Genomic DNA, 12,738 nt, shown 5'->3' with positions numbered 1-12,738 from the left:
AGTCACTAAGAAATTAGTCTAAATCTGATGACAAGGCTGATAAACTATAAATAGCCGAAAGCGCCATAGTGTACATTCTTTCAAAACCATATCAATCGTAAATCAGACTATTGTGAAAGAATGTTGAGGTTTAACTGAGTGTTACAACTAATAGTGTCTTAAAATATGTCACGGTAATAACATTATTATATGCCTTTCTGGAATACTTGATTGGTCAACTGCAGCATTCTGTGGTAAAATATTTTTGTATGAGGACTGTTATTGTCCGACGTAACCAATGTCCTACATCGCTGTGCTATTTACATGTCTCTTCTGTGTCTCTCGTTTCAAGGCTTCTTTGTTCATAGATAATAAAATAAATAAATACATATTTAATACAACATATTTATTTGTTAGTTAAAAGGAATTTTACAGGTTCAGTACAAGTTAAGCTCAATCAACAGCATTTGTGGCATCCCTCCTTTTCTTTAACTAAATCACAAATCTGGGTTACAGTGGAGCACTTAAAGTGGAAGTGAATAGGAATATTGGAGGGTTTAAAAAGGTAGAAATGTGAAGCTTATAATTTTATAAAAACACTTATATTAATTATTCGGTTAACACAAGTATTTTTTGACCTGTAAATTTTTTTTATTTTTACAGTCATTTTAGGATTTTAGGGTTTACACATAAAGTTTATGTCTTGTGGCTATACTTTTGAAAAATTAGTATTTTAACGTAAAAAACAATTGGCCCCAATTCACTTCCACAGTAAATGCCTAAATAAATTTTTTGGTAATCAATATTATGCCACAAATGCTGATGATTGAGAGTAACTTGTATTGAACCCAGAATATTCCTTTAAGTAGCAATGTAAAATAGAGATAATGTACAGTCAATGACCAGGAATGACTGTACATTATCCCTTTTGTATACTAAACCTGCATTAATAAACAAAAATGAAAACCAAGCAGTTCAGGGATACTTTTCTTCTACAAAATATTACCATCAGATGGATGACTCAGGTTTACACAAGTTCCGTAAACTTATCATTAAAATTTCTTTTTTCTTTTGGGTCTCATTAAGAGGAGAGCAGAGAGAGAATGACAAATGATGGACAGACTTAGAGGGAACTAAATTGATGAAATATTGCAAGCCTGGAAAAGCATTCTAACATAACTCAAACTTCTGTTGTAATTGCCTTAATAGCAGACTGTTTTGGTTAATTATGTGAAGGGCAGGGTTGGGAGGGTTACTTTTAAAATGTATTCCACTACAGATTACAGAAAAATTTAATTTGTAACATATTCCGTTAGATTACTCAAGGTCAGTAATGTATTCAAAATACTTTGGATTACTTCTTCAGCACTGGTAGATTTTTTCACTTGTTCTGACTATAAAAACTCTGCCAGTACAGTAAGACAAAACACACAAGATAAAAATACATTCTCTGAAAAACCTAAATATCTTAAGCAGTGTTGTTTCCAATTGGATTTTTTAAAATATTTTTAAAGGAAAACAATAAAAATGTTTTTATCAAAAATATAATTTTTGCCCTAATATAAAAATGTCTAACTAGAAAAAAAGGAATTATGAACCAACGTGAATTGTTTTGATAAAAAAATATGATGGTGCCGGGTAACGTGCATGTAAAATGGCTAGAAATTGCATTTCATCTTAGCGTAAAGCTGACAATTTACACAAGGTTTATTTCTATTTCTTCTATTCCAAAATTCTCTGTCTGCTCGTATGAATGTAACACATCATAAGAAAGTGTTTCACCGCTGTTCAATTGCATTTTGGATCACAACATTTTTTATAAATGTTCTCCATCTGAAAGCACCAAATATTAAATAAAACAAATGACAATAAAATTCAATGTAATCAAAAATCTAAATACTTTTTGAATGTAACTATATTCTAATTAACAATGATTTAAATGAACTGTAACTGTAATATAACTGAAGTGGAATACAGTTACTTATATTTTGTATTTTAAATATGTAATCCCGTTACATGCATTTCATTACTCCCCAACCCTGGTGAGGTATATACCTGTTTGGCTTCCTCCACAGCCATTTGCAGCTTGCGGATCTCCTTTTCATATTGCTCTCTAAGTTTATCCACCTCCTGATCGTGAGTTGCCACTTCCTCCTTCAGAGCTCCTTTGAGGGCGGTCAGCTCCCTCTCGCGCCTTTTCAGCACTTCCTCCTGCTCCTCTCTGACTAGGAGCAGATCCTGGAGGTCTAACTTCAGGTGCATCAAATCCTAGAGTGGAAAACTAATGGTTAGACTGTAGAGCGACTGCCATTAACCTCAAGTATAATCTGGAATATAGCTTTGATCCATGATGCTAGAAATTGTTGCCTTGTAAAATTTCCATGGGAAATAAAGATCAACTTATGATTTAAGGTTAAGTGTGTAATTATTTAGACATTATGTAGAATATTAAGAGTCAACTATAACATAGCATAATCACCAATGGTGTGGGGTCTAATAAAAACATATTAAAGTGTAATATTAATATAGAATGCTATAGTATACTGTTTTATTGCTTTACCTCCATCATGGCCTCTTTCTCTGTGCTGTCTGTTTGAGAATGTTTGGCTCCATCCAATTCATCATGCATCTCTGAGAGCTGGTCCTGCAGGTCTCTGATCTCCGTTTGATACTGTTCTTTCTCCATCTTCACCTGAAAGAGTCTGACATACACACAAACACATGCATGCATACTTAAGTTAAACAAGAGACCATCATGTGACTGTCTGCCACTACATGCTGGTAATCTCATCTGCTGCGCTCATACCTGCATACATATTAATAATTGATCTGTGTCACACATTATACATACATGTCTGCTTATATACAGTGAAATTATTTTTTTCACATATCCCAGCCAAGCTGGAGTCAGAGTGCAGGGTCAGCCATGACATGGCGCCATGATACGGGTCAAGGGCCTTGCTCAATGGCCCAACAGTGGTGTCTTGGTGGTGTTGGGTCTTGAACCCCCGACCTTCTGTTCAGTAACCCAGAGCCTTAACCGCTGGATACAGGATATAGGAGAAGAATCTAATGGTAATGTTTTTTTTAGCTATGTTGCTTTAACTAGCGTGCTGAAGCAAGCTGTGCTTTAGCTGTTTGCATGGAAAAACCCTCTTGTAAAACTTGGAAATAGCACTGCTACTATTAAATACTTGCATTCTGTTCCATTCCACTGCACTTCATCCAGCTGTTTTTGAACACTTCTTCCATAAACGTCTCCTATGAAATGCGTCCAACCGGGGTTAGATGAACCCTAAACTATCCTAATTATATAGGGCTTCTTTAAGATTGGTCCACTTGTTATTCAGGCAAACTACCAAATAGTTTTTAAATGTATTTTTAGGCTTTTTGCCTTTATTATAGAGGAAAAAGGAGTGTAGAAAGTTGGGGTGAAACATGACCCATAACAGACATGACCCATGACATGACCCTTACATGTCCTGAGCATGTGCACAGCTTACTGCAGTAAAACAGATTTAAAATGATGTGTACTTTGAAACATGCTAAACAAATAAAAATGACTTGATTTAGTATAGAGCCACAGCTCGGACTAGACAATTCTGAAAATATAGTTTTGCACATCCCTTCTCCAAAAGATAACACAGCTCTGTGTCTTACTCATCCAGTGCGGTGCGCAGGTCATCCTCTGTTTTACTAAGCTTGTCGTGCAGTTTGCTGCACTCCGCTTGACTCTGGTCCAGCTCTCTCTTCAAGTTCTTCATTCCCGCTGCCGTCTTCTGTTGATTCTCGCTCAAATCAGTGTGCTTCTGCAGAGGGACATAATAAGACATGACACCAAGTACACAAAATTAAAAGAACCTTAGGGAACGACTGTTTGTCTGTGACGCTGGAGTCTTTTTTTATAAACTAAGGCCCAGTCTTTCTAATAAGCCAGTAATTGTTTAATTAGATTATTTATCTTAAGGGGGTGATAGGAGTGGGATTTTCAGACAACATGGAAGCTTCTAACAGACTGGCAAAACAGACAGAGCAGGGGTCGAAGGTACAGTTGACGAGTTAAAATTGCAGAGGTATTAGTTAAGGAAGAATGCACTGACAAGCTCAGAATACTATATGTACCTTGCTTTCGTACTTAAGCTGTTTCTTAATATCAACAAGCTCTTTTTCTAGTGCTGCTTTCTGCTCCTGAAGGGCTCTAACCTGGACTGCAATGTCTGGAGACTGAGAGAGAAATGTTTATATGCAACAGCGTTCTCCTCAACACGATATCACAGCAAAGCATGGTGACTGGATACATAATCACATCAATTTTCAAAAAATCATTTATGTTGTAGAAGTATTTCAAAACATGGGATTTATTATTTTAATTTACTCTAACACTGATCTGTTCAAATACAAGATTACATGCTTTTGTAGGTGTTAGTGTTTAAACCCCAAATATCCAGCAAGACAATTTAGGATTTTGATGGTGGAAATACAGTTGGTGCAATGTGGCTTGTGGCACCATGTGCTCTGAATTTGCTTGCATATGTTAAAACATTAGCCATGACTATGCCATTCGCTGAGAAAATAACCCCAGCATGCCTTTATACTTTCTCCAAGAGAGAGACTAAGGCTTTCTTATAAGAGGCTCACAGTCTAAGCTGTTTGTTGAACCCAATTACAATGCAACAACAACGGCTCACTTTGTTGTCCGCTTGTACGTTTCCCGCTGCCCGTGACTTCAAGGTCTGGATTTTTTCGAACACCAGGTTGACCTTCCTCTTTGTAGTATCATCGTTATCATTGCTCCTGCAAAACAAGACACAAAGTGCTCAAATTTATAGGATGTTTGAAAGTTTCAAGCAATTTCTTTGAGCCGATTTGTGTGCAACCCCAATTCTGGGGTTGCACACAGTATGGGACAGTATGAAAAATGCTAATAAAAACAAATAGGAGTGATTTGTAAATTATATTACCCCTTTCCTCTATTGAAAGCACTAAAACTACTCATTATATGATGTTTTAACCTGTGAATTTCACAGTTTCTTTTTTTTATTTTTTTTATGTACAGCGATTTCAAATCATATGATTGCAACACGCTCCAAAAAAGTTGGGACAGTCGAGTGTTTACCACTGTGAAACATCACCATTTCTTCTAATAACACTTATTAAGCATTTGGGCACTGAAGACTCAAGTTTGTTAAGTTTAGAAAGTGAAAGTTTCCCCCATTCATCCATTATGAAGGTCTTTAGCTGCACAATTGTATGGGGTCTTCATTTCCATCTAATGTGCTTCTTAATCCCCCAAACATTCTCAATTGGAGACGAGTTAGGACTGCAGGCAGGCCAATAGGTTTGAATTTGTCCTGCTGGAAAAGACGATGCTGGATGGCAGTATATGTTGCTCCAAAACTTTACATATCTATCTGCATTCATGGTGTTCTCACAGATGTGCGAGTTACCCATGCAATGGACACTGACACAACCCTGGCCCATACAGACACTGGCTGCTAATAACATCTTGGAATGGTCCTTTTATTCTTTGGTCCGCATAACACGAAAGCTGTGTTTTTCAAAAACGTTTTGAAATGTGGACTCTTCAGACCAAAAAACACCACTGTTCTACTTTCCATCTAAGATGAGACCGAGCCCAGAGAAGTCGGCAGCGCTTCTGGACAGTGTTGATGTAGGGCTTCTGCTTTGCATAGGAAATAATTAACTTGAATCTGTGCATGCAGCAATGAGTGGTGTTGACTAACAAAGGTTTACTAAAGTTATCCGAAGCCCATATTCATGATATCCATTACAGATTAATGATGGTTTTTAAAACAGTGATGTCTGAGGGATCAGAGGTCACGCACATTCAGAAATGGTTTTCATCTTGTCCATTACGTGCAGAGATTTGACCAGATTCCTTGAATCTTTTAACTGTATTGTATACTGTAGAGGGTGAAATGCCCAAAATCCTTCCAATTTGTCTTTGGGAAACATTGTTCTGAAAGTGTTGGATTATTTGCTTTAGCATCTATTGGCAAATTGTCAAGTCTTGAACGGTCCTTGCTCTTAAAGGTCTAGACTGTTTTTGGAGGCCCCTTATTCATATATACAGTGCAATGACACAATTGCCTCACCTGTTTAACAATTCCTGTTTCACATCGCCTTTTAATTTCAAATTGTCAAATTGTTATTGGTCTTAAATTTCCAGTCTCAAATTATTTGGAGTGTGTTGCAATCATCTGACTTGAAATTAGTGAACATTTTCACACAAAAAAAAAAAAACAATACAATTCAAAAGGTAAAACATCATATTATGTGTGGTTGTGGTGCTTTCAATATTGCAATGGGTGAATATAATTAGAAAATCACTCCTTTTTGTTTTTATTAGCATTTTTAATACTGTCCCAACATTTGGGGTTGTATTGGTTGTAGTGTGTGTATGTGTGGACTGGATCAGAGTATAATCCCTGACACTTTGGAGAAAGAAAAAGTGTCTGGCTCTTTGTCTGTGTGGAGAGTACAGGGTACTGAGCTTTGGTGTATCACCTTATGACCTGCCCACTCTAATTACTGCCTTCTGTTAACAAGTCACATGCCTGGGAATGTGTGACTGAGCAGGGAGGCAGATGCCTGCATGTTCCCAGGGCACTTAAGTAATGCATCAGAGAACATTGGGTTACTACCATTTATATAAAACAGACTGGAGAGTTGCATTACATTTCACAAAGAGAGAGGAGAAACCAATAGACCAGCACCTCCTCCTTTTCAAACATATACCTCCCACAGATTAAATTGTTATTAACGGTTACGTTACGTAAACTGATGTTGCCAACAGACAGATGTCATTTTAGAACATTGCTAACATATGACTTTGTTTTGACCTAGCTTCATTACAATATCACCTCAGCTATGGCACACGTCAGTGAATGGTAACTAACCACTACCTTAGGATGAGTCTTGACATTAGCGCTTGTTAATAAAGGTTACAATTGACCAGGAGATATCTGATACGAGGTCTGCAGGGCTTCACAGACACTGGTGTATAATCCCCTCACCTCGCCTCCTTCCACGCAGCACACAAGGAACACAGAGAGGGCGGAACTTTTGACATCATGAATACAGAGTTCAGGGAGGCCACAGTTTCAGCGATTCACTAGAGCAGGTTGGGTTGTTTGGCACCTACAGCATGCTTTTGAAGCAGTGCAGTGATCATGCAAGATTTAATGAGAGTAGGAAACAACATTGGTTGGGTGGAATTTTAGCCCTCTTAGTAAAATAAGAGAGAACATTTCTGGACATAACTCACTTGCAGTGTGCTAACACCATCCTGGGAAACTTGTGTGGCAGGGATAGAGAGAGAGAGAGAACATTTACGGGCAGCTGACCGTGGTGTGATTATGCTTGTGTCTTTTTGTTTTACATTAAAATATAATTTATATTGTCAAGCCGGATCTCGCCGCCTCCTTTCCCTTAATTCATTTACAGTGTGTTTTGTGCTTCAGTATACCATAATAAACATTACCATCCATTTAGGAGGAACATTTTAATTTGGAATGGGTGGAGAAGAACTAGTTCTCTCATGTAAAGAGTGAGAAAGAAGCTCAGGGTGAGAGATGATTTGTGAGTGGATGAGTGTACTGTTGCCTGGAAGAAGTGTAGGAGTTAAAACACTTGTACTGTAATCGTTATGAGTCAGAATCTATGAAAAAGAAATTCCAAGCAAATGTATTTGGAGGAAAATGTATACATTTCAATAATTTCTCAGAACAAAGGGCGAACACTTTAATATAAGTATGCATAAATGTACATTGTGCACTTACATTTGCCAAATAAAACCTAACAAAAAGTCTAGTTTGAACTTGTATTTACTGTGCATTATGTTTAACAAACCCATATAACATAATTTGTGTACTCACCCATCTTTGAGATAACTAAATAAGATCTGCTTGGCAGTGTCTTCATTTGTTTGTTGTGAAAGCTCTTGTTGACCTTTCAGAAGATCAGGTGTCACCTGATTAAAAAAATCTTTTTTAGAGATCTTACAAAACTGCGATTTTTATGCAAGTATGCATTCAAAAAGAAAGACTTGTCTGCTGTGCCATTAATTTCCCTCTAAAATGTTCTAAAAATGATAGTCAAGACTAACTGCCTGTTGCAAGAAACCCCGTAAGTTAGAAACCCCAAAGTGACAATTTATACTTACAATTATAACTAAGGGTTTTCTTAGCTAAAGGGGTTTCTTGCAATTGTGCCTTGACCTTAAACCAATCAAATTCAAGTCAAAAGGGGACTCAAGCCATTACATCAATTATTTTGACCATCACAATTAAGAAAAACAATGTTTCAATATCAGTGGAACAGCTATCCATTTATGAATATAGTTGCACTCAAGACCATCCTCAAGTCCGAATCTGAACATGAGTAATGCCCGTTTCACACTGGACTCCGAATCAGAGCATATTTTTTTCGTAACACATGTTAACAGGTTAGAGTATTCACATAGGAAGTGTTAGCAGCACCATGGAGCGGCGTGTGAGCTGCAGTTTCAGCTCAGATTCTATTTTTGCAGGGCTACTCCTGTCCAATAAAAGTGACAGTGAACTGCTGATGGACATGTTTGTAAACTGATATAAAAAAGTAAAAATTGCACAGAATAACCATATATTATGAGTTTAATGTGTTTTATATGAATTTGAGCATGCAGGCGAGAAAAAAGTAAGAAAGAGAAAACACATCGATGGAAAATGCCAAAAAGAGTCACCATATGGCTCTCAGCACTGTGTTTATATGGTGTGTGGGGGAGGGGAACACTACCACATCACAGCAACAGCACATGAAAGGCTGACGGTGGTCAGAGAAAATCATTTTGAAAAAAGCGACATGGATGACACTCGTCTCATCATGGAAGTGATAAAACACAAAGTCCTTTATCCCCACAGGATTCCATGCACAAGATTTGTTTTCCAAAGAAAATGCATGGGAGGCAGTTGCTTCGGCTTTTGATGTGGATGGTAAGTTTTCATTTGACATGTTTGCGATTTTAACTTTTCACTTGAGAAAAGTACCGTATGTTTAAAGGTGTTGACACACACTTGATCAATGTAACATGCTATAAATAATTAAATAGAAAATATTGTTGCACAGATGTTTCTATTTTTTCTTTGTATTCAGTTACACATTAGAAATGCTGCCAGAATGAAAACACAATGGGTGCATGCTGCCTTCGCACTGCTCATGCCCCGCTCACGGAGTATATGTGAAAGAGGCATTAGAGTTCAGACTCGAGTACCTCAACTATAGAACAAATACAAAAGATCAAAAATAAAAGACCATCCTTTCTTACCTGTGCATCTATTTCGGTGTTTGATGATTTAATGTTGACAGCGGGACGAGAAATTGATCCTGTTGCCAGACTCAACATGGACATTTTGCTCTGTGATGGTTTGGCTTCTTCATTTTTGTTCTCTACTGGCACAATGGAGGGATGACTCGTAGGCTTCTTGTACCCCAAATTACCAACTGCATAGTTGGTGAATGTCCCTAGAGGAGAGCCTGGAGCACTGCTGACTTGTGCTATGTTTTTGAGGCTCCCCCTGTGTCCAACAGTGGAAGGTGGAGAGATGGAGGAGGCCTTCACTGTAGCACCCTTCTGTAAGAGCAGTGAAGGCCGGAGGAGATGCTCTGAGGACCTGCCTCGATTTTGGCTAACCTCATCCAAGTAGTTGGCATCTCCCCCGAGACCAAATGGCAAGGCGCTATCCACACTACGGGAACGCTTGCGGTCCTCTGGGTTAATTCGATTCCTCCGTCCTGTCCGACCCCTACGTTGAGAAGTCTCTTTGCTGTCAAACTTCTTGATGAGCTCATCAACGCCTGGAATGGAACCAGTGTCGATGTCACGGCCAGTACCAGGCAAAAAAGGGATGTAGCGCCGATTCTCATGGCGGTTAATGGTGTCTGCGTTAAGCTGGTCCAACTGGTCTTCCTTGGTTGGTGAGATGGAGCCCATAGAGGAGTTATGGGATGGGGAAGACTGTAGCACCGGGCCACTGGAGTCAATACGCCTCAAGGGGAGGACATCTGGTTCACGTCGACTTCGCTCAAGGCTGGAGTTGGTGCTACTCACTGAGCTGGGTGGCCTCGAGGCAACCTTGGTATGGTCATTAGGGTTGCTGGCCACGGTATATGCCTGAGGAACTGGAAGGCATTGTGAGGGCTGGGACTGGGCCTGGTATGGCACTGGAGTCTTAAATTGTGGCTGAACCTGGGGCTTGACCAGAGGTTGAGCTCGATTCTGGGGTTTGACCTGAGGCTGACACACAACATGGCCTTTGGACAGACCCGTTTGGACATTGAATGGTAGTGTCTGGTTATGAACCTGAGGTTGGGAGTGTCCCCCGTCATCCAGTAAAGGTGGATCGGGGACTATGAATTGGTCTAGGCTGGAGGATCGAGCCTCAGCTGTTGGCAGACTTTGAAAGTTATCAAGAGTATTGCTCTCAGGATCATATGGTTTGAGAATCTCTGGATGCTTCTGGAAGTTTAAAAAATTGGACTGCTTCTTAGGATCAGAAGTCCCACTGTGAGGAACTCCGTGTTGCTTCTGAGGCCTGTAATCCACAAATGGGCCTTCGGGAAGATTTTTCCTTTCATAGTTGGTAGTAAAAGGTCTTTCTGAGTCCATATACCCATTACTGTTTTGGGGGCCCGCATAGGGGTTTGGTAATTTATCCTGGTTATTGAGGACCACATAAGGGTGTCCATCTATGCCTTGAACTCTGATACTGAGGCCGTAAGTGCCATTGCTCTGGCCTCTTGTGTGGGAGGGCTGTGTATAGCCTTGTGGTAGTCCAGTGTTTGGCATGCCACTAACTGACTCCATAAGGAACACTTAGAGAAACAACCAAATCCCTCTCCGTGGATAAGGCTCACCTCTGCAAACAAAGCCAAAATCTTATTACACAGTTAGTATGTGAAGTTCATAATTTCATACAGTTTGCTTCATTTCTCAGCCCTAAATTAATTTAAGACCTAAACTAAATGAAAGTGGCAGGCCACCAAAGTCACTAGCAAACCCTTTAGTGAGATCTTCCAACAAAAACAAAGGTTGTTTGGAAAATTCTAGGATCTATAAAGTCATTCAATACATAGCATCTGCCCACAAAAATGTTTGTCTCCGAATAAATTCCAAAGCCTCAGCTAAGATCTTTGTATTAAATGACCTTAAGGTCAGATGATTATTTATCTGAGTGAGACCATTTCATGTTCACAATAACGACTTCATAGTTCATACTAGGGGCACACCAAACATGCACACATTTAAGTTACTGTGATTTCAGATGCTTCATAATCTTAAAAACATTCTTAACACTGCTGCCTAAAGCAAACAGCGGCTGCATATGGGTCTCATCTCAACAAAAACAAACATTGGCAACAAATGCAAATGATGCCACTGTATGGGGCTGAGGTTAGAAATATAAGAGGAAGAAGATGGTGTTGAGATTCAATTTTCTTGAAACAGCTGAAGGATCATCAACAGTCTGACAATAGCTGATATCTTGTCAAGGGAATAACCCTGTATAAAGCACTGTTGGGTATGTCAACACTGATGTGAAACTGTGTTTTTATATTTTTTTTTGAGTACAACAATATAACTGCTCAACATGACTGCAAATAATCAAAAACAGCCTGTTGCAACAATATTCATGCTATTTATTCAAGAATGGCATCACCAGTCTCTATTCATTCAAATACATTTAGGTCATATACTGTATATGCCCAGAGCTAAAGTACTGTGACTCAGGAATAGGAAAACAAAGCTGCAAAAAATATCACCTCACTACAGGCATCACACAAGGCAAAAGGCTATTATCAGCTTCCTCTAGACCCCACTGATAGCATCCTTTTCACCTCAAAGCAAACAAAAGATTGCATGAGTCATATTGATGTCTGTGCTCCAACAGCAAATGGTATGACAAAAGCTTGCAGCATAATGACATACATGTGAAATCCCTGAGGGCTTGAAAATAAAGACAACAAAGACAGCATTGGTTCATTCTGAATGGCCGAGTAAGGAATCCATGCAATAAACAACCAAGGTGTAAAGACTAAACGACTACAGTTTGAAAGCATAAAGACTGTAAGACCTAAAGAATTCTACGCTAAAAAACTACAAAATAACTGACTCGTTGACAAATAAGGTTGTCAGAGATTGTAAAAATGATAACATCTAGTTTAAAACATATTTCAAGCGGGGCCTGGATAGCTCAGCAAGTATTGACGCTGACTAACACCCCTGGAGTCGCAAGTTCGAATCCAGGGTGTGCCGAGTGACTCCAGCCAGGTCTCCTAAGCAACCACATTGGCCCAGTTGTTAGGGAGGTTAAAGTCACATGGAGTAACCTCCTTGTGGTTGCAATAAGTGGTTCTCGCTCACAAAGGGGCACGTGGTAAGTTGTGTGTGGATCGCAGAAGGTAGCATGAGCCTCCACATGCTGCGAGTCTCCACGGTGTCATGCCCAGCGAGCCACGTGATAAGATGCATGGACTGACAGTCTCAGTAGCAGAGACTTGTCCTCCACCTCCCGGATTGAGGTGAGTAACCGTGCCACCACAAGGACCTACTAAGTAATGGGAATTGGGCATTCCAAATTGGGGAGAAAAGGGGTTAAAACACACACACACACACACACACACACACACACACACACACACACACACACACACACACACACACACACACACACACACACTTCAAGTTGTTAGATTTGTAATATT

The 12,738-nt window shown here is 39.3% G+C and overlaps 1 protein-coding gene across 2 annotated transcripts in view; it reads right to left on the bottom strand.

The window, feature by feature from the left end:
* The window catches only part of LOC127650012 (cingulin-like protein 1), a 49,543-nt gene that overhangs the window by 34,884 nt on the left and 1,921 nt on the right, over nt 1-12,738 (bottom strand). The window contains exons 2-8 of one of the 2 annotated variants that reach the window (XM_052135122.1): nt 9,305-10,895; nt 7,878-7,972; nt 4,668-4,773; nt 4,102-4,203; nt 3,640-3,788; nt 2,540-2,681; nt 2,035-2,247 (exon numbers count right to left, since the gene is read on the bottom strand). In XM_052135122.1, coding sequence (XP_051991082.1) covers nt 2,035-2,247; nt 2,540-2,681; nt 3,640-3,788; nt 4,102-4,203; nt 4,668-4,773; nt 7,878-7,972; nt 9,305-10,843 — 2,346 coding nt within the window. In that variant the 5' untranslated portion in view covers nt 10,844-10,895. The remainder of the gene's footprint in view (nt 1-2,034; nt 2,248-2,539; nt 2,682-3,639; nt 3,789-4,101; nt 4,204-4,667; nt 4,774-7,877; nt 7,973-9,304; nt 10,896-12,738) is intronic. The other variant, XM_052135130.1, reaches the window with a different exon arrangement.

Source organism: Xyrauchen texanus, chromosome 1 (assembly GCF_025860055.1).
Source record: "Xyrauchen texanus isolate HMW12.3.18 chromosome 1, RBS_HiC_50CHRs, whole genome shotgun sequence".
NCBI classification, from domain to species: Eukaryota; Metazoa; Chordata; class Actinopteri; order Cypriniformes; family Catostomidae; genus Xyrauchen; species Xyrauchen texanus.
This window is presented reverse-complemented; position numbering and strand designations above follow the sequence as displayed.